The sequence below is a fragment of the Carlito syrichta genome, unplaced genomic scaffold, assembly GCF_000164805.1.
Source record: "Carlito syrichta isolate Samal-C Ts95f unplaced genomic scaffold, Tarsius_syrichta-2.0.1 Scaffold304708, whole genome shotgun sequence".
In the NCBI taxonomy this organism is placed as follows: Eukaryota; Metazoa; Chordata; class Mammalia; order Primates; family Tarsiidae; genus Carlito; species Carlito syrichta.
The window spans coordinates 585,297-607,789 of record NW_007248804.1 but is presented as its reverse complement, the minus strand read 5'-3'; the positions used below and the strand labels follow the sequence as shown (position 1 = coordinate 607,789).

Sequence of the window (22,493 nt, the reverse complement as noted above, 5' to 3'; positions counted from 1 at the left end):
GTAGGGTAATAATACATTCTACGCATAGGAGATAGGATAATATTAACAGAGACTTTTTGCCACATTTTTTTTTTTTTTGAGTTGGAGTCTCACTCTGTCGCCCAGACTGGAGTGCAGTGGCCGCTCCCAGCCACCGCAGCCTCGACCTGCTGGGCTCCGGCGATCCTTCTGCCTCAGCCTTCCAAGTAGCTGGAACTACAGGCATGTGCTACCACACCTGGCTAATTTTTTCATTTATTGTAGAGATGAGGTCTTGCCAAGTTGCCCTGGTGGGTCTCGAACACGCAGGCTCAGGCAATCCACTCACCTCAGCCTCAAAGTGTGGGATTACAGGCTGAGCCACCGAGCCCGGCTTGCCACATTTCTAATCTGCAGAAACTACAGTAAGCAGTCTTACACCAAAACCCGAAACAGGTGAGATTATAAAAACAAGAGATAAAGGATGAATACAATGCATTCAAAAGAAACAGCAACCAGTCTGATTCTAGCGGTTTAGATGTATGTCAAAAAGTGACCTGGAGAGGGTTCTTGGAGTCCTTGGTTGCAGTCCAGTTAGCCAAATGGTGGCTTTTCTCCCTTGGTGAACAAGGGAGTGGATATTTGGGGTCCTTTGTTGCCACAGTGCAGTCGATGACACGGACTGATGGAGTTAGGTCAGTTTCCCCGGCCCTTTTAACTCAGGTGTGGTGAATCCAATCTGTATCCCACCGACCTTGATTGCTGTTGGAGTGTTGAGGATGACGAGAAATGGTTCCTTCCAAGCAGGAGCCAGTCCCTTCTGGAACTTTTTGACGAAAAGCAGGTCGTCAGGCTGGAATGGATGACAAAGTGTGGAGGATGGAGTGGGCAAAACAGCACGAATATTGGAGTGTACAGTTGCCTGGACCTGCTGTAGAGACTGGAGATTAGTTAGTTATTTCTTCCAGAATGGGATCCTGCAATCGGGGCAACAAAGGAGGGAGTCTTCCAAACATGATTTCATATGGAGTAAACCCAGACTTAGATGGGGTGCATCGAGTACGGAGAAGAGCTATAGGCAAAAGATTTACCCATTTTTCACCGGTTTCTATTATTAATTTGGTTAAAGTAGATTTCAGAGTTTGGTTCATGCGTTCTACCTGCCCAGACCTTTGTGGTCGGTAAGCACAATGCAATTTCCAGTTTATGTTTAGTGCCTTACTAATCAGCTGCACTATGGACGAGGTGAAGGCAGGACCATTATAAAAAGGGGGAGCCCAAATCTAGGTATAATTTTATTTAGTAAAAACCTAGTAACCGTTAGTGCAGTTTCATTTTTGGTGGCAAAGGCTCTGCCCATCCAGAAAAAGTATCTACAAATACTAGCAAATAGTTATACCCCGCATGAGGGGGCTTTATTTCAGTGAAGTCCACTTCCCATTTTTCTTCAGGAGTTGCTCCTCGAGCCCTAATACTGTCTGGGGGTCTGAGCCCTTGTTTTGCATTGACTTGGGCACAGGCCGGGTACATAGCAGCTGCCGTTGCAGCTATGCTTTCTAAATCATTAATATGATAAAAATGATTTAACAGTTCAGTCATGGGTAGTAGAATGCAGTTGTTTTACCAAGGTATGTCCCAAGGCTTCAGGCAGGATAATTTTAGAGTCCTTAATCCACCATCCGGTGGAGTCTTTGTAAGCTCCCACTAGGTCTGCCTGTTCTTCTTCCTGGGTATAAGTAGGCTGTTTTGGGAGAGAAGGAGCTGGAAAGGTTTTAGTTAGCAAGATAGCCAGGGGTTCAACTGGGAATTTTGCTGCCTCCTGAGCCACCTGGTCCGCCAGGTGGTTTCCAGTTGTTTCTGGAGTATCTGAGTTCTGATGTCCCTTACAATGAATGATGGCTACCCAAAGAGGTAGCCATATAGTCTCTAAGAGGGCTACGATTTCCTCCTTGGAAAATCTTCCTAACAGAGATTGGTTAGTTATTTCTTCCAGAATGGGATCCTACAATCGGGGCAACAAAGGAGGGAGTCTTCCAAACACGATTTCATATGGAGTAAACCCAGGCTTTTATGGGGTGCATCGAGTACAGAGAAGAGCTTCTTTGTAGTCTTACCTGCCCTGGTAAGAAGACCTCGTTCCTTGTAGATCATGACATGCACATACAATGTAGCAAAAGCATACTGGTTGTTGGTGAAGATGTTTACCCATTTCCCTGTTCCCCAGTGTAGCACCTGAGTTAAAGCAATTAACAGCCTTTTGAGCTGAGGTATCTTGAGGCAACGCCTGTGACCAGATTACATCATGAGCCATGGTTACGGCTGAGCCAGCCCTGTGGATTCCCTGTATTACCAGGCTGCTACCATCTGTGGACAAGCCAGCATCAGCCTGGCTCAAGGAAGTGTCCTGAAGATCAGGCCAGCTGGCCTGAGAGATGTCCAGCATGTCTTCGCAGTCATGAACTGGCATTTCCGGATTATCATCAGGCAATAGGGTGGCTGGATTGAGGCATTGCGTAGGAGGGAAAGTTAGTCTAGGTTGGTCAAGTAAGAGACTTTGATCCTGGGTGATACGAGCATTTGACATCCAGCGGCCAGAGGCTCCCCAGAGCAGAGTTTCTATGGCATGGGAACAGTCAAAGCCATATTTTGGCCAAAGCCAATTTATCTGCTTCTCTAACTAGTATGGCCGTGGCTGCAATGGCCCAAAGACAAGATGGCCAGCCAGAAGGTGGGAGAAGAAGACACCCAGCTGAGAGGTCCCTAGCTGTGAGCATCCAGGATCCACACAAGGAAACCCGCTCATGTTTTCTCCTCAGTGCTTCATAAACCACTGGTGAGTGTCTGCGCTGAAACAGCATCACACATGTGTCCGAAAGGAAGAGGCATGAGGTACATCGGGCCTCCAGGAGGCCTCTACCCAGAGTCTAGGTGACCAGTGTTGAGGCCCACGATTGGCCATGCTCCAATAGCTTCCACATTTCTCAGAGTTGCTCTTATTGGGGTTCAGAAAGCGATACCCCCAAAATATGGGGCTTTGGCATGCTGGGTGTGTCTCAAAGACCTTAGAAATGAGACTCAAGACCTTGCTCTGACCTCCTCCTCCTTACTTCCTTTTTCCTTTCCACAGTGCAGGGAGAAGCTCTCTCTGAAACTGCCTTACCTGACTGAGTGAAGGTCTTCCACAAGGCATGTAATTGTCCTGAATCTCCTCCCTAGGAATCTCATCAAACAACCAGGGACGATTAATCACCAGAGAGATTAAAAGTCATCACCACACCCAGACATTGCCTATTCTGCTCCAAAATGATTTTTCTTTTTCTTTTTTATTTTATTTTTTTTTAGTCAGGATCTTACTCTGTCACCCAGGCTAGAGTGCAGTGACATAATCACAGCTCACTGAAGCCTCCAACTCCTGGACTCAAGCAATCCTCCTGTGTCAGCTTCCCAAGTAGCTGGGCCTACAGGTGCATGCCACCATACCTAGCTAATTTTTATATTTTTTCTAGAGACAAGGTCTTGCTCTGTTGCCCAGGCTGGTCTCAAACTTCTGAGCTCAAGTGATCCTCCCACCTTGTCCTCCCTCACTGGCCCAAAACAGTTTTTATTACCTGAAATATTTATGTTTGCATGAGATAGACTTTGTTCACCACATGTTCCTCCCCTTTTCCTCCCTTAACTTATCACTACCTCCCGCAAAGCCTCAAGGCCCTATTCCTTCAACCATCTGGTCCCTCGCTGGAGTCTCATATCAGTTATCAAACCTTCAGAGGGAAAGTTTCAACTTCCCTACATTCTTTATGCCTATGGCCTCAGAGTACAATCAAACTGTGTAAATAACAAATCCCTTATGTTTGCCAAGTCCTTCAAAGTTGACAAAGCTCCTTTACAAAATTGGTTTCAATGAGGCACTCGTGACAAGTCACACTGATATTATCACCATTTCACAGATGAGAAAATTGAGACTCAGAAAGGTTGAATAATAAGGCCAAGGACCAAGAGCTGAAAAGTGGCAAGATTTATTTGGCTCTGAGTGGTGAAATACACTAAGGACTATTAAGAACCAGAAAAAGAGCGGGGCTTGGTGGCTCAGCCTGTAATCCCAGCACTTTGGGAGGTTGAGGTGAGTGGATTACCTGAGCCCGCGGGTTCGAGACCCGCCTGGGCAACTTGGTGAGACCTCATTTCTACATAAAATCAAAAAAAAAATTAGCCGGGTGTGGTAGTGCGCTCCTGTAGTTCCAGCTACTTGGAAGGCTGAGGCGGAAAGATAGCCGGAGCCCAGCAGGTCGAGGCTGCGGTGGCTGGAGTGGCCACTGCACTCCAGTCTGGGTGACGGAGTAAGACTCCAACTCAAAAACAAACAAACAAACAAGCAGAAAGAACCAGAAAAGGAACTTGAGGAAAGATATAGGATCTCCCTGGCTCAATTCCAAAATGAGACAAACCCAAGTGCAACCCCATCAAGAAGCAGGATAATGGCCTAGTTGACTTTTTTTTTTTTGAGTTGGAGTCTCACTCTGTCACCCAGGCTGGAGGGCACTGGCATGCTCCCGGCCACTGCAGCCTCAAACTGCTGGGCTCAGGCAATCCTTCAGCTTCAGCCTTCTAAGTAGCTGGAACTACAGGCACGTGCCACCATGCCCAGCTAATTTTTTGATTATTGTAGAGATGAGGTCTAACCAAGTTGCCCAGGCAGGTCTCGAACCCAAGGGCTCAAGCAAACCTCTCACCGTGGCCTCCCAAAGTGCAGGGATTATAGGTGTGAGCCACTGTGCCCAGCCCAAAAATTATGATAGATGAAAGAAGAGGCCATATATTGTATGATTTTATTTTATTTTATTTTATTTTTTGAGTTGGAGTCTCGCTCTCACCCAGGCTGGAGGGCAGTGGCATGCTCACGGTCACCGCAGCCTCAACCTGTTGGGCTCAGGCAATTCTGCCTCAGCCTTCCAAGTAGCTGGAACTACAGGAGCACACCACCACGTCCAGTTAATTTTTTGATTCACTGTAGAGATGAGGTCTTGCCAAGTTGTCCAGACTGGTCTCGAACCCGTGGGCTCAGGCAATCCTCTTACCTCAGTCTCCCAAAGTGCTGGGATTATAGGCATGAGCCACCACACCTGGCCATCTTTTCATTATTATTATTAATTTTGAGTTGGAGTCCCACTCTGTCCCAGGTTAAAGTGCAGCAGTACGATCATGGCTACCACAGCCTCGACCTCCTGGGCTGAGGATATCCTTCTGCCTCAGTCTTCCAAGTAGCTCATACTATAGGCACACACCACCACAGCCAGCTAATTTTTTTTTTTAATTTACTGTAGAGTCAAAGTCTCTCTAAGTTGCCTAGGCTGGTCTTGAACTCCTGGCCTCAAGCAATCCTCCTACCTTGGCCTCTCACAGTGCTGTGATCACAGGTGTGAGCCACCAGTCTCGGCCTTAGTTGGCGTTTTAAAATCTATTCTAGCCTCTGGGTTTGCATCCAAAGAGAGCACAAGTTGGCAAACTCAGCCTAGTTAGCCTTGAAAGTCATCCTCAGACCCACGTCCTTAGGAAAACTCCAAAGGTAGAGCATGTCAGAGGATAGTTTCTATCCCTTCTCTGGAAAACGGGAATAAGATCCCAGCCCAGGTATTTTCAGTGTGGCATGACGACCTCTGACTGGGATGACAACAGACAGATACAAAGACACCACTGAGTCCTAAGAAAATAAGCACATTCAGGGATGGTCCCTATGTGGCTGCCATGTCTTGGACCCCCCAGAGGCCACTGTGGCAACTGACCAACTGACAACCATTAGGGTTGACTTTTTTTTAACCTCACTTTCTCCCTTTATTATTTTAATGTAACATTTGATACATGCAAAAAGTGTAGGTAACTAATATGTAAGTCAGAAAGCATTATAATAACCTGAACTTGCACGAGCCCACCGTGAATTTAGTGTCGGCTAGAACACAGCCCACGGAGTGGCGCCCACCTGTATGCCCCTCCCCAGCTCAGCTGACCAGAAGGAAGCTTCATCTTGACTTTTCGGTGTAGTCATTCCCCTGCTTTCCAAACACCATTTCATCACATTGGCACTTCAGCCCTAAGCAACTTCTGGTATGGTTTTTGAACTTTCAAAAAAGAGTATCATACTGTATGTGGTTCTCTGGGGTTATTTTTTCATTCAGCGCTGTGCTTTTCCAGGAAGGGGAGAGAAAAATGTAAATTTGGGGATCGGCAAAACTGGGCTGGGCTTGGCTCCAGAGTCCCATTGCTCCAGCTGTGTGACTGCAGGCACAGTCCTTAACTCCTCCGAGTCTCAGCCTCATCCCTCATGGGGCTCTCATTTCCCCATGGTGTTAGGAAGAGGATGAAATGAAATGTACACAGAATGTTCCTTTTGCACTGCAGGTTTTTACAAAGCATCGTGAGCTTTTTTCCTTTCACTTTTCCTCTAGCTCAGGGGTGGAGGAGAGCTGGTCCATCGGTGTGGGGGGATGGAAGGGGTCGGAGGGACAGCCTTAAAACATCATTTCTCAGGCTGGGCGCAGTGGCTCAGACTGTCATCCCAGCACTTTGGGAGGCAGAGGTGAGAGGATTGCCTGAGCTCAGGGGTTTGAGACCAGCCTGGGCAACTTGGTGAGACCTCGTCTCTAGAATAAATCAAAAAATAAGCCAGGCATTGCAGCACGCGGCTATAGTTCCAGCTACTAGGAAGGCTGAGGCGGAAGGGTCGCCAGATCCCAGCAGGTCGAGGCTGCAGTGGCCGGGAGCGTGCCACTGCCCTCCAGCCTGGGCGCCAGAGTGAGACTCCAACTCGAAAAAAAAAAATCATTTCTCCCTAGATCATATAATCAACTGTTTCTTAGATTAAGAACTGGGAACACACGTTTTATTCAATAAGAAATGACTCAGATACATACTCCAGCTATATATTCTGGATTGCTAGTGGGCAGAGGTGGAGGGGGAGAGAAAACAGCAAGAGAGAAACTATTAATGGGCGCTCACCAGCTGTTTCCTTTTTTTGAAATGTCAATTAACCATGGTTCCCAGATCTTGGACTGCTCAATCCCTAAGCCTCTTAAGATTTGCTTAGAAAGGGATCCTCTCAGCAGACCACCAAGGAAGATGTTATTCTTTGGGGTGCAGCAGCAGTGAACTGAACAATGTCAAGATGACCCCCAGCTGGGGACCAGATGGAAAGCTCTACAGTCCCCTGCCAGATACAATTCCTTGTGATATGCCAGTCCTTGGGTTAGCTCCCATCACACACAGGACTTTATCTGTGGAATACAGCGCCTGATTTTTCTTTCATAGAGATTTTTAGGTGCGGCCCTCATTTGCTTCCAAAATAAGGTTTTCAGCAAATAAACATGCGAGTGGAAAAGGCAAATACAATCCAAGGTCTGGAGTCAGGAAAGCCAGCGAGATTGACATTAAAATGCAGTGCACTAAAATATTTATATGGGTATTTGTGAAATATTAATGCAGCATCCTGCAAACACACAGGCAAGCACTCTGGGGCAGGGCACCCTCGGACCTCTTTAAAGAATTGCATTTTAACTGAGCATGCCTTTCATCCCTGGAAATGTTCCATCTGCCTCCGAGCACGCTGTGGTCTTTCTTAGCCTTGAAGTGTCAGTTGGTCGACACCCCTTCTTCAGAGCCAGCAGAATACACTGGTCCCCTTGAGCCAGCTGCTGCCCTCATTCTCACACCTGAAGGGCAGCTGATGGCACAGAGGCCACAGGGACTCGGGCCCTGTCTGGGAGTGGCATGAGCACCTGGCTTCTGGTTGCTGGGCCTCGAAGACACCCTCCGAAGGTTGTTCATCTTCAAAGGGCCCCCTCTGCCCACCACCTGACCCTGTGCCTCCCAAGGGCTTCTGGGAAAGCCAGCAGGTGCCATCCGCCACCAGAAAGCTGGGCTAAAAAGACTTAGTCAGCAGGGCTTGATATAATCTGGTGAGAAGGAGGCCAGGAAGAGCAGTGTGTGGGCATGATGGAGTCCTGGACTCCCGGGGCTCACAGAATGTGGACCTCTTTAGGGCAGGGACCACGTCTATCCTGTTCTCTGTTCCAACCTGTTCCATCTAGAACTACCCAAGCTCACAATGGAAGCGCAGTAAATACCGGTTCCCTGGCTGTCTTGCAGCCTGTGGGAATTGGCAGCTGAGATGCCCCACCCAGGGCCAGTGTCCCTTGCTGTACAAAGATGGGCAGAAGCAAGTGTGACAATTTCTTCCATTTCTGAGAATGGAAGACAAGGCTGGCAACAGCAAAGGAGAGATGAGAGTTTGTTGAAAATGAGACCAACGTAATGGTCTAACATTTTCTGAAAGGTCCGCCACATTTTATCACGCTGAAGAAATGAGCACTGTCCTAGGAGTCAGGAAGTCTGGGTTTTCATCAGATATTTTCACAAACTTGCTATGTGAAGCAGAATTAGTCACTTCTTCTCTCTGGCCTTCCATTTCCTCTCCAGTGAAACGCAAGCGGTTGGGCTAGATGAGCTATAAAGGCTAGCCCCATGACCATGATCGGAAACTCAAGACAGGGTTTGTCAAAGACCTTCACCGCTCTCTTTCCTAGTGGGAGGGTAGCCCCTCTCCCCACCACACTTGACTTCCTAGGAGCTCCCAGTGAGCCCCCCTCCGGAACATTCCCTGCTGGTGGACGTGACCAGCCACAGCAAAGAGCCCCTCACAGGCACAGAAAGCTGGGGAGGCCCAAAAGTACAGGTCAACCTCAAAGCTTTCTGCAACAAGCTTGCAGCCTTGTGCTGTTTCTGGCTGGACGCTTTCTGAAGCAGGATTGCCGATCTGTTCCTGAGGGGCCCTTTGGCTCTGGATCCATCCACTCGTGGCTGACAAAGGGAATGGGCGTCTCCCTTCCCCCCTACCCCCACTGCGCCTGTCCATTCTACCCTTATTTTCCCCTCCTTCCTGGCTCCCTTCCTTGGCTCAGGAACCACAGACCTTTCAGACCTCCTCTCCCTTCCTTCCGCCTCTTCCCATGCACATTCCCAGCCTCCTAGCCTCACCCTAACTCATTTCTGATGCCCACCGGTCTTCTCTTGAGCTCTGGTCGGGAACACCACTCTTTTGGCCTGCAAAGTGGAGCCCAGATTTCTATGTTGTTGAGGTTCCCTTGCCATCGTGACCCTGGGTCCAGGTGGCCCACCTCCTCTTTTTCCTCTCCTTTCTCCCCGAAGGTCCTTCTTTGCTCTTCTCTGTCTGCCTCGTTAAGAATTCCCCTGCTCCCACGGTGGCTGTAGTTGGCAGGTGTGTCATTTGCCAGGACTGCCATCACCAAGTACCACCGACTAGGTGGCTTACATATCAGAAATGTATCTTACTATTTCGGAGGTGTCAGCAGGGCTGGTTTCTTCAGAGGCCTCTCTTCTTAGCTTGCAGGTGGCCCTGTGTCTTCACATGGTCTTTTCTGTGTCCTAATCTCCCCTTCTTATAAGGACACTGGTCATATTGCATTAGGGTCCACCCTGAGCTCATTTTGAGTGCCTCTTTATTCTTTTATTTTAGAGACAAGGTCTTGCTTTGTTGCTCAGGCTGGAGTGTAGCAGTGCCATCGTAGCTCACTGCAGCCTCAAACTCCTGGGCTCCAGCAATCCTCCCACCTCAGCCTCCTGAGTACCTGGGACTACAGGTATGTACCACTATGCCTGGCTAATTTTTTATTTTATTTTATTTTTTTGAGTTGGAGTCTCACTCTGTCACCCAGGCTGGAGTGCAGTGACACACTCACGACCACCACAGCCTTGACTTGCTAGGCTCAGGCAATCCTTCCACCTCAGCCTTCCAAGTAGCTGGGACCATAGGTGCATGCCACCAAGTCTGGCTTGTAGAGATGAGGTCTTGCCAAGTTGCCCAGACTGGTCTCGAACCCCTGGACTCAGGCAATCCTCTTGCCTCCGTGTCCCAAAGTGCTGGGATTACAGGAGTGAGCCACGGCACCCACCCAATTATTTTTTAAAATTTTGGTAGAGACAAAGTCTCACTATATTGTCCAGATTGATTTCAAACTCCTGGACTTAAGAGATCCCCTTGCCTCCGGCTCCTGACGTGCTGAGATTACAGGTATAAGCCACCACACCTGGCCTTAATTTCCTCGGTAAAGGCCCTATCTACAAATACAGTGACATTCAGTGGCACTGAGGGTTAGAACTTCAACATATGAGTTTTGGGGAGATAAAACTCAGCCCCTAACAGCAGCAACGATGGCAGTGGGAGTAGAGGGAGCCAGGTATTATATGTCGGTCTCTGGGTGAATTTTCTTGGCTGGACACCTTCCCTTTAGGGAAGCATCTAGAAGGCAGGCCCCCTGCAGGCCAGAGGGGATGGTTCATTAGGACCTTTGGGGCTTCTGTCCACCTGGCATCCCAAGCTGGGTGTTCCCCAGAGTCATAGGCACCTGGGCAAAAGGAAATCAGGTGGGGATAACCCTAAAAGAAGCCAAGCATTAGGTAAGCCAGAAGTTTAATAAAAACGAAAAACATTACGACCTTGTGGGCTGCCAATGGGCTGCTTCAGAAGGTCTGACATGTTGGTCAGCCTGATGTCCTGACTCCTGTGGGTTCTGGGAGGACTCAGGACTGGTCCCCTCACACCCAAGGTTCATTTTCCTCCCTCACCCTATTCCCATGAAGGAGGGCTCAGTCTTCCTGGTGTCATTTTTGACCAGGCTGATTCTGAGCTCCCTCACCTTGTGAGGAAAGCTTCCTGAGGATGACTTTCACCCCGTGATGATGATGGGTTCCTTTACATTGTTTTCCTGGGTCCACACCCCCCACCCCAGGTTCTGAGGTCGGCAGACAGATGAAAGCCCGTTTTACGGAGAATAAAGAGCTTGGGGAATGGCGGTGCCACCTCCATGGGAGGCAGCCACAGATCCCAGGGCCTCCTGGCTCGCCTGTAGTCTCTGGAAGCCTGCAGTCCACCTCTCTTGCAAAGTGCTCAGGGACGCAGAACCCCCAGGTGCTGGTGACAAGCCAGGTCCCAGAGTCTGTGTGGAAGGAAGCTCTGCTGGGCTGGACCTCCTTAGTGGCCACAGCCAGTGGCCAGTTAAGAAGTGCTGCTCCTCCTCCGGGGGTGGAGGGCTTTCCTCTTGGCGACGTCGTCCTCGGTGTCACTCTCACAGTTCCTCTGGGGGTAGAAAAAGAGGCCTAAGGCAAGAGGGTCATGAGATACCGGAAGGGTCGTGCTGGCAATCCGGGCTGATTCACCTAGGCCAGGGGCTGGTGAGCCAGAGGGCGAGTTTTGAAGCGAAGCCTGCTGCTCCATCCAGAGACCAATGTTGCAGGGGTAGGGGGGCCTGAAATGAGGCCAGACCTTGAGGCCTTCCTCCCGGGAGAAGAGAAAGCATCTAAGGGAAACCCAGCATCAGGAGAGGCCAACCCGTGAAAATGAAAGTTACAGCTGGTGCTCTGTGGCTGAGGCCTAATCAAGCTCACTTGGATAGGTGGTCTGTGACTGACAGGTCTCCCAAGCTCAGCCTAGAGAAAATGGGGGGAGAGTGAGTTGCAGGCTCCTCCCTAAGCTCAGAAAGCCAACACACCACACCCCTCCTGCTCTGATGCAGTTATGCAGCACCTTTAGCAAGACTGGCCCTGCAGTTTTTTCCAGAAAAACGACTCCATCTTTATGAAAGACGAAAAGAGTATAAAAGTACTGTCTGTCAGCTCCCACATGGCTAAACCAGAGCTGAGACAGCCATCTGGAGGTCATACTATCTTTTCACTCACATCATAACAATCTAACTTAGTTATTTAAATTCTTTAAAGAAGTATTCATTTGGAAAGATTTAAAATTGTCAGAGGTTCAATTCTAAAGCTTCCTAAACAAAAGGACATATCATTGCTCTTTTTTTTTTTGGAGTCAGAATCTCACTCTGTTATCCAGACTACAGTGCAGTGGCATAATCATAGCTCACCGCAGCCTTGACCTCCAAGTGATCCTTCCCTCTCAGCCTCCCAAGTAGTTGGGACTACAGGTGCGTGCCACCATGCCCGGCTAATTTAAAAAAATTTTTTGTAGAGACGAGGTCTTACTAGGTTGCCCAGGCTGATCCTGAACTCATGGGCTCAAGCAACCCTCTTGCCTCAGCCTTCCAAATTGCTGAAATTACAGACATAAGCCACCATGCCCAGCAATTTTTTTCTTTTTTCTTTTTTCTTTTTTGAGTTGGAGGCTCACTCGGTCGCCCAGACTGGAGTGCAGCGGCCGCTCCTGGCCACCACAGCCTCGACCTGCTGGGCTCCGCGATCCTTCCGCCTCAGCCTTCCGAGTAGCCGGAATTACAGGCGCGCGCTGCCACGCCCGGCTGATTTTTTTATTTATGGTAGAGATGAGGTCTCACTTCCCAGGTGGGTCGCGAACCCACGGGCTCAGGCAATTCACTCACCTCGGCCTCCCAAGGCGCGGGATTACAGGTTGAGCCACCGAGCCCGGCCTTCTTTTTTCTTTTTTTTAAAGGAAAGTCTCTTTAGTAAAACTATATAACAGATGTCTGGGGCCCAGTCCTTTTTTACTTCTAGGCTGAATCATTGAGCTGATGGTGCTTGCCAAGTGCTTGAGTAAAAAGAGGACTATTTAAAAATGTTTGCACAAGGATCAAAGTTAGGAAAGAAATTCACATTCTTTTCTTTTTTTTTTTTTTTGAGTTGGAGATTCACTCTTTCGCCCAGACTGGAGTGCAGTGGCCGCTCCCGGCCACCACAGCCTCGACCCGCTGGGCTCTGGCAATCCTTCTGCCTCAGCCTTCCAAGTAGCTGGAACTACAGGTGCGTGCTACCACGCCTGGCTTATTTTTTGATTTACTGTAGAGATGAGGTCTTGCCAAGTTGCCCAGGCGGGTCTCAAGCCCGCAGGCTCAGGCGTCCACTCACCTCAGCCTCCCAAAGTGCAGGATTACAGGCTGAGCCGCGGAGCCTGGCTCACATTCTTTTCGATGACTCCCTGGTCCCTCCTCCCCATGGCCTGCATTCAAGGAGGCCAGGGCTCAGCCTGAAAGGCATGCCCACTCTCTGCCATTCGTCCTCCCAGGGCCTCCTCTCTTTCCCCTGGCTTGAGCCAGCTGGAAACCCAAGGTCAAGATCAATTTTAACCAAATACATCCTAGGCCAAGTCTGGCTATAACAATAAACATAACTCCAGTTCTGCTGAATTGGAACTTTTCAGCATGAGTCAGAGTCAAACAGTAAAAAAATAAGCTGGGTCAAGTCCTCCTGTCATTATCAGGGATTCTCAGAGGAAGAGAGGTCCAGGCCCCATTATAGCAGATGAGGAGAGTGGCCAGAGAAGGCACAGGACTTGGCCAAAGTCGCATTGTTGTGTGGGGCCTCTGGAGCCATAAATCCTCAAGTCCTGGCAAGAGCAGGAATAAACAAGAGCCCCAGCTGAAGAAAGATGACCCCAGGCTATGCTGGGTGGGAGGAGCAGGCCTGTGTGGGTTTCTGTTGTGCACCCTGAGGCCTCTCAGGACTGACCATCATCTCAGGCAGCCTCCTTCTAGCCATCTCATGAGCAGGGAGTCACCTCATTTTCTGACCTGTGCCATTCAAGTCACTTCTTTGCCCCCTTTACCACACTCGGTAGCAGGGGAGGAGCTTTCCAGGGAACCCCCTACCAACTGAAATACTAACACCGGCATTGCATTTTAAAGTCTACAGGAAGATTTTAGGGTTTTTGTTTTTTTTTTTTTTTTTAGTCGAGGTCTCACTCTGTCACCAGGCTAGAGTGCAGTGACAGGATCATGGCTCATCACATCCTTAACCTCCTGGGCTCAGGTGATCAGCCTCCTAGATAGCTGGGACTACAGGTGTGCACTGCCATGCCTGGACAATTTTTTTTTTTTTTTTTTGGTAGAGATGAGGTCTTGCTGTTTCTTAAGCTAATCTTGAACTCCTGGGCTCAAGCAATCCTCTTGCCTCAGTCTCCCAAAGTGCTACGATTACAGGCGTGAGCCACCATACCTGGCCTAAAGGAAGATTTCAAGCAATAACAGCTGCTAACACTTATTGAGCACTTGCATGCTAGGCTTTAAGAGTACATTATCATTTAATCCTCAAGAACTACTACTAACCCTATTTTACAAATGATGACATTTTAGCTTAGAGAGGTTAAGTAATTTCCTTGAGGTCACACAGCTAGAAAGTGGCAGGTTTGAATCCTGGCAGTCTGCTTCCAGAGGCCACACTCTCTACCAGTATATTCTGTTATTAGCCTTTCATTTTAGGTGTCCATAAAACTGCAAAAAATTCAATCAAGTATATGATATCATCTAAAAATTACTACTTATAATGGTAATAATGGTAAAATATTATAAAGCAAAACAGAAGTGGAAACATTGAAAAAACAATGTAAAGTTTCCATTCTTTTTTTTTTTTGAGTTGGAGTCTCACTGTCTCGCCCAGGCTGGAGTGCAGTGGCACAATCACACCACTGCAGCCTCAACCTCCTGGACTCATGTGATCCTTCTGCCTCAGCCTTTCAAGTAGCTGGAACTAGCCGGGCTCGGTGGCTCAGCCTGTAATCCCACGCTTTGGGAGGCTGAGGTGAGTGGACTGCCTGAGCCCACAGGTTCCAGACTCGCCTGGGCAACTTGGCAAGACCTCATGTCTACAATAAATCAAAAATTAGCCAGGCATGGTGGTGCATGCCTGTAGTTCCAGCTACTTGGAAGGCTGAGGGGGAAGGATCGCCGGAGCCCAGGAGGTCGAGGCTGCGGTGGCCAGAAGCAGCCACTGCACTCCAGTCTGGGCGACAGACTGAGACACCAACTAAAAAAAAAAAAGAAGAGAAAAAAAAAGTAGCTGGAACTACAGGTATGCACCACCATGCCCAGCTTATTTTTTGATTTATTGTAGAGATGAGGTCTCGCCAAGTTGCCCAGACTGGCCTCGAACCCCTGAGCTCAGGCAATCCTCTCACCTTCGCCTCCCAAAGGTTGGATGACAGGCGTGAGCCACTGTACCTGGCATGCTCCCATTCTAAAGCAGATTTCTGGATTGTCAGAAACAAATTCGGGGTTGTCTGTGGTCTCCTTCTCCAGGGTCCCCATGGTCCCCATGGTCCCCAGGGGCTGCCAGTCCTCAGGGAGAGTCTGGAGGGGTGGGCGGCAGGAGAGTTCATCTGCCCTCTAGGGGCTTGTGCTGCCGCATCGGGCTCCCCTCCCAGCCCCATCCTGAGGTCCTCAGAACATGCCTCTGAAGATCACACTTCAGCCTGCAGGGTTGAGGAGGACAGGACCAGCACAACTGGCTGGAAATGGTGACTGCCCACCTGCCTGGGGCAAAGGGAGGCTCCCTGACCCTGGAGCCCCACGCCACCCCAGAATTCTGCCCCAAAAGAGGACATTGCGTTTACCTACCAGGTCCTGGTCTGGCCTCAGATGCACCTTCCTCATCAGCGAGCGGGTGAGATGGTTGCACAAGGACACGATGCTGAAGGACAGCTGAGGGGGCCAGAGAAAAGGAACGACGGTGAGGATGGGCAGGGGATCCCAGAGAGAGCCGGGACCCCACCCAGGGTCCCTGTCCCCCCGCCCCACACCGGACATACCTTCCACCGTCTGCGGACATACTGCTTCTTGAAGTTCTCCAGATTGACCACGGACTCCCTGCGCACCATGGCTTGCTGGCTGTTCGACGGCTGAGAGACAAACAGTGTGGCAGCTGTCACTGGGCTTCACACAGCGGCCACCCTCTCCCGCAGATCCCCATCACGTGCCCGCGGGTCTTGGCCTGACCCTGGCTCCTCGCCGCTGGGCGGGGCCTGCAGTGGAGCCTCACAGTGAGGGCGACAGTGGTGGAGGTACCAGCTGTTCAGGAGATGCCCTGAGCTATGGTGACCACAGCTGGACATACATGCAGGCCAGGTTGGAAGCTCGGAGGCTGCCGAGGGGAAAGCAGGAGGCAGGAGCCTCAAGCACACATTGCTTTGGGGAGAGGGTCATTTTCCAGCAGTCAGGGATGCCCCCTGTGCACTGGGCTTCGCAAAATGGATGTCTTGTTGGCAGGCAGGGCATTAATATCCCATTCAAAAAATAAATGGAAGGAAACAGAGGCTTTGAGAAAGATCAGGAGACAGGATGTATCACTGCCTTTCACAGTCTGGCAGTCAAAGCTCAGCTTAAATCTTGACTTCTCCAAGAAACCTAGCATGGCTTCTCTGAGCTCAGTTTTCTCATATGTAATCTGAGGATAATAATATCATGTCACGGGGTTGTTAAGAATGAAGTGACTGGGGGTAAATAAAGTGCTTAATCCAGTACGACTCAATAAATAGCAACGAATTATTGTCTGCCTTCCTGCCTTCTCCATTCCCTTTTGAATTTCCCCCTTTTGCAAAACAAGGCTGCCCTAAACCAAGAGCTAGGTTTCAGGGACTTGGGGAATTTCCTGAAATGGTTTGCAAATTTTAGTGTGTAAATTTGTAAGTGAATGTTCATAGCAGCATTATTCATAATAACCAAAAAGTGGGAACAACCCAAATGTGCAACTGATAAATGGATGAACAAAGTGTGCTATCTCCCTACAATGAAGTATTGTTCAGGAATATTATTTATAAAAACAACTGGGGCCCTGGCACATTTTATAACATGAAAGAAGCCAGATGCAAAGACCCATATCTTGTATGGTTCCCTTTATATAAAATGTCCAGAAGAGGCAAATCCATGGAAACAAAGTAGGTTAGTTGTTGCCAGGAACCAGAAAAAGGGGAGAATCGGAAATGACCATGAAAGGGTATGCGGTTTCTTCTGAGGTAATGAAAATTTTCTGGAGTTAGATAGTTAGAAAGTGATGATGGTTGCACAATTTGTGAATACACAGGAATTGTACATTTTAAAGTGGTAAATTTTATGGTATGTAAATTATTATTTCAATAAAAAATTACTGTGTTTGTTCAAACATTTTTTCTGAGGAAAGTCAATAGTTTCTATAGTCAATAGTTTCTATTGATTCTCAAAGTCTCCCGCGACCTTGGGAAGATGAACTGCTCAGCATGACCCACAAAGCCCCGGCAGCTCCATTTTCCTCTCGGTTCTGTGGTTTTCTTGCCGCAGTGCCTCACTGGGCCCCTGAGTGAAGGCTGAGTGGGTCCTCGTGAGTCCTGAGTGCTGGTCTTGCCTCCTAATCTCATTGGGAGCACATCTCCACTCCCGTTTCTTCCTCATCTTGGCAGCAGGAGCCAGAAGAAGGCAGTACACACTGCTGGCCATGCAGTTCTGGAGCTGGCATCTCTGGCAGCCCTTCCATGGCCATCCCAACCCATCTCCCCGGAAGGCCTCCAAGTGTCTCAAGGCCTAATTCAAGTGTGACCGCCTCCAAAACAACTTCCAGAGAACATCTCCCTCCCCGACACGTGTGCTCTTGGAAAACATCATTTCACTCCTGGAAAACAGCTCAAGGGCACAGACTTTCTTCATGTCTGTGTCAATGCCTCTAGCCCTGTTCTCCTCCCCAGCCAGAAGCAACAAAGGATGCTCAGTTGTCCTATGGTTAAATCTTAAATCGTTTCCCTCAGCTGTTGAAGAGACAAATTGGAACAAGACCCCAGAAGCTGAGACCTGCTCACCCCCACTGGGAGTCACGGAGATGCACAGGCGGTCAGGGAGCAAAGGAGTGGAGTGCACACAACCTGGAAGTGAATGGGAGATGAGGCTGTTGGGCTAGTCACCCTCCCAAACCAAAACAACAGGGATTTGGGCCAAAGAGTGCAGAAGGACAGAGAGGAGGGAAAGGAGAGATGCAGGGAGAAGGAAGAGACAAGGACGAGCCTACCCAGGGATCATCAGGCCATGCCCAACGCCTGGGACCCTGTCCTTAACTGCCTGTCCCCACCCCCCACCCCCACAGCTACTAGCCCAGTCCTGGGTCTAGTTCCACCTGGAAGGGAAGCAAAGTAGGCAGGTGGCCACCGATCGCTGGGGACCTGACTTCTCCTCTTCTCCAAGCCTCCCCAGCGCTCTCCACACACCCCGTGCCACTGGGTGTGACTTCTCCCACTGGGTGGGACCTGACTTCTCCTCTTCTCCAAGCCTCCCCAGCGCTCTCCACACACCCCGTTCCACTGGGTGTGACTTCTCCCACTGGGTGGGACCTGACTTCTCCTCTTTTCCAAGCCTTCCCAGCGCTCTCCACACACCCCGTGCCACTGGGTGTGACTTCTCCCACTGGGTGGGACCTGACTTCTCCTCTTCTCCAAGCCTTCCCAGCGCTCTTCACACACCCCGTGCCTCCTCCAGACCGATGCCCCACCTCTCGCCTTCCTGTCCATCTGGCTTCCACCCACACGTGTCCACTCGCTGCTCTCTGAACTCGAGGTCTCAAGGTCCTTGCCCTTGCTCCCTCAGATGTTCCCTCTTTTGTTCAGGTCTTTGCTCAAATGTCACCTCCTCAGGGAGGCCTTCTTTGACCACCCTGCATCAAGTAACACCTCAACCACCCTCCGTGACTCCCGATGCCCGTGCCCTACTCCCTCACTGCATGGGTCACTACCTGACATTGTAGCCTGTATTTATTTGTATTGACTCCTCAGTATCCATGGGGGATTGATTGCTCCAGGAATATGACAGGGGCCAAAATTCACAGATACCAAAATTCACGGATGCTCAAGTCCCGTACATACAATAGTGTAGTGTTTGCACATAACCTACGCACACCCTCCCAAACACTTTATTCATTTGTTTTGAGTTTTTTCCAGAACACTTTAAATCATCTCTAGATTACTTATAATACCTAACACAATGTAAATGTTATGCCAATAGTTGTCATACTATGTTGTTTTATTTGTATGCTCTTTATTGTTGTGCTGTTTTTTGTTATTTATTTTTGAATAATTTCCATCTGTGGTTGGTTGAATAGGAGAATGTGAACCTCCTCGTGGATGATTTTTGTTAGTCCCCTCTCCCTTGCCCCTCTCAGTACCTAGTATCTCCTTCCTAAGGTGATCAGTGCCCTCCCCAACCCAGAAAGCATGTCTACCTCTAACTTCACTAACGTTTGCAACTCCCTCAGGCCGGAATGACCTTTGGGCCTAACCCTTAAAGGGGCACTTGGAGAATTTGATGAGGTAGAATCAGTAGACTCTGCGAGGGAGAAGGGAACTCTTCTTGTCCACTTGCTGACTGGTATCCTCGTCCAGGAAAGAAATGGCTGAATCCATGGCTAGAAGGTCAACATGCAGGCAAGCGGAATCTCAATAATGAGAATCCCAGCCTCCTCCTGACCCAGCAGTGCCTGCAACTGAGCAAAGACTTCCCCCTCCAAATGTTAGGTGAGGCCATTGCCAGAGGCTATCAATGGAAGATGATGTAAATTCCTTCTAAGTCCCTGTTTATATGCGACATACAACAGCATGAACCCTGAGGAGGAGGCCACAAGGCTATAAATCTTCCAGGCTGGCCTTTCCTAATCAATGGTCCTCTCCGGTTGCTAAGAGGCCCACCAAATGCGAATGCTGTCATCTCAGCCTTGAAAGTCAGAGAGATGCAAATTCTGCAGTGAAATCTGTTCTCAGAAGGAATGTTGCACAAAAACATCTTTGATTAAATCGGGGATGTGAGGGGGACATGGAACTATGTTTTGCCTTCCCCCACCCATCCCTCTCTGCAGACAGTGCCTGCCTCCTGGCCTTGTGGCCCATTGCTAATACCAGGGAGCCTTGGGCAATTCTGACCAGGCTCCTAAGAGTATGTTTGGTGTCTTGGAAAAATGTCAGAAAGGGAGGCAAGAAGACAGTAAGCTGTGGCTGCTCATGTTTTGTTTATGCAGATGCAAATGCCTTTGAAAAAAGTCTCCGGGGTGTGCTAGTCAGGATACACAGCAGGAAGAGGAAGCAGTAGCCATCACTAAGGCAGGACAAAGGAGGCCTGGCTTTACAAAAGAGATGTCCCTGGCGATTCTCTCTAAATATTAGGCCTCCTGTGGAAACTGCAAGCAGACTACAACTTCTCCAACCTCTATCTGTGCTATCTCTCTTGTCCCATACTCCAATGGAAGCCAGGGGCAGGACACCCTCATACCTACTTCCCTTCCTGCCCTGGACTGTCACACTGGCCCTTCCTCTCCCTCAGTGGTGACCCCTCCACCTCAAACCTGTGCTGGCTGGAGCCTAAGCTCGACTGGCATCACCCACCTGTTTTCCCAGGAAAGGAGCCCATGAGTCAAGATGGTGCCAAGTCTCTGCCACCCATAAATGGGTGGTGGGGCTGCAGAAAGGCTGTGGACCTACCGGTTGTCTCCTACAGTGAACAAGCTCATGGAAGGAGCTAGAAGGGTCCCTTCCCTTGTTTGGCCTGGTCTCGCTTTTCTGAGTTAAGTCTCAACATGGATATACTCAGTCTTTTCATCCTTTTCTCTGGGACTTTCAGTTTTCTGTCCTCAGGAAAATCTTCGAAAGTTCTTCTTCCTGTACTATTACAAAACTCAAGAGATTTGAGAGACATAGAAACCAAATGCCATGTGTCGACTGTGTTTGGATCAGAAATAAATAAATACATAAATAATCAAAATAAACATTTTAAAAATAGTAGGGTATGGTAGCGCGCACCTGTAGTCCCAGCTACTTGGAAGGCTAAGGCAGAACAACCCCCTGAGCCCAGCAGATTGAGGCTGTGGTGGCCGTGAGAGTGTCTCTGCACTCCAGCCTGGGCAACACAGTGAGACTCCACTTTGTGAGTATGGAATGGTATCCAGATGAGAGGAGGGGGATCACCGCTGATTTTGTCAGCAGTGATAATGGCATGGGGGTTACTAAAAAGAAAGTCTTTATTAGAGATTCATTCTGTAGAATATATTAGTTAAATATGCCTGAAGTTTGCCTTAAAATACTCCAGAAAAAAAGTAATGGGGAAGATGAATAAAAGAGGACTGGTCGCTGGGCTCGGTGGCTCAGCCTGTAATCCCACGCCTTTGGGAGGCTGAGGCGAATGGATTGCCTGAGCCCGCGGATTCAAGACCCGCCTGGGCAACTTGGCAAGACCTCATTTCTACAATAAATGAAAAAATTAGCCGGGCGTGGTAGCGCACGTCTGTAGTTCCAGCTACTCGGAAGGCTGAGGCGGAAGATTGCCGGAGCCCAGAAGGTTGAGGCTGCGGTGGCTGGGAGCGGCCACTGCACTCCAGTCTGGGTGACAGAGTGAGACTCCAACTCAAAAAACAAACAAACAAAAAAAAAAAACAACCAAACAAAAAAACCCCAAAGTGCTGGGTTTATAGGCATAAGCCACTGCACCTGGCCTTCTAATTTGCTTTCTAATAAACTGTATTTTCTGATCTAACTTCTGTGCAATTCTTTGCATCTTTCATGTGGCATTGGATGGCACACCAGGGACACCCCACACCCCCAGCAGTCCCCACCTAACATTCCAGAGGTCCTGCGCCCTAACAGTAGGGATACAGCTTGGAGGAGGGGGAGGGTCAGTGATAGGGGATATCATCCCTGGGAAGGCCTCTGTTCCCTGCTGCCCCTGTCACCCTTTGCAATCAGAATTCCCATCTCTCTTGTTTTCTAGACTATGGGTTACCTCTATTTTATCCCTTACCAAAGCAGTTCCCATCTCTCAGTTTGCCAGGTCCCCATCTGTCCCAGACACTCAGTCTTTTATTTGAGGTTGTCTTGTACTCCCTCATCTGCCACCTTCCCCCAGAGCCAGAGCACAATCGGTATTTGTTCAATTGAACTGGAACCTTCTGCAACTTGAATATGCCCACTGCTGGGTCTCTTCTCCAGGGCAAGGAATCTTCTCCACAGGCCAAGAATTTTACAGACAAAGGAGAAAAGGCATTCAGTTCCTCACAGAAGGTCGGCTGTGATGGTTGGATACATTGTCTCCAACACAGCTGAGGTGAAGAGGTGGGGAGATACCACCTGTGTTACCAGGGGTAGGGGAGGGGCTCACAGAGGGCACTCTGGCTTTTCCTGTCATCATTCCTCTGCTCCCTTCCTTCCCTGCCAGCCTCCTCCATCTGCAGAATCACCCTTTCTGATACAAAGTGGGGCAATCCTAAACTATGAGTATCCGCCTCAGGGCAGAGACAGGATTCTGCCTTCCCTTAGGGCTAAGACTCCAGCTCCTTGGGAATTGTTATGTGAGATGTCATTGCTCTCACCTTCCCCTCCCAAACAGCCCAGGATGGTGTTTAAACAGAGCACAGAAGCCGACCCCTGATTCACAGTCTGCTTTTTTTTGAGTGGGAGTCTCACTCTGTCACACAGACTGGAGTGCAGTGGCATGCTCCCGGCCACCGCAGTCTCGACATGCTGGGCTCTGGTGATCCTTCTGCTTCAGTCTTCCCAGTAGCCGGAACTAAAGGTGTGCGCTACCACGCCCAGCTAGTTTTTGATTTATTGTAGAGACAACGTTTCGCCAGTCTGGTGAATTAAAAATCGTTCACAGCCGGGCTCAGTGGCTCAGCCTGTAATCCCGCGCCTTGGGAGACTGAGGTGAGTGGATTGCCTGAGCCCGCGGGTTCGAGACCCGCCGGGGCAACTTGGTGAGACCTCATCTCTACAATAAATCAAAAAATTACTG

General features: G+C 49.3%; 1 protein-coding gene across 1 annotated transcript in view; it reads right to left on the bottom strand.

The window, feature by feature from the left end:
* Positions 1-10,418: 10,418 nt before the first annotated feature.
* The window catches only part of DAPK2 (death associated protein kinase 2), a 136,280-nt gene continuing 124,205 nt past the window's right edge, over positions 10,419-22,493 (bottom strand). The window contains exons 9-11 of the mRNA XM_008060716.1: positions 15,518-15,607; positions 15,327-15,410; positions 10,419-11,101 (exon numbers count right to left, since the gene is read on the bottom strand). Of these exons, the coding sequence (XP_008058907.1) occupies positions 11,021-11,101; positions 15,327-15,410; positions 15,518-15,607 (255 nt within the window). The 3' untranslated portion in view covers positions 10,419-11,020. The remainder of the gene's footprint in view (positions 11,102-15,326; positions 15,411-15,517; positions 15,608-22,493) is intronic.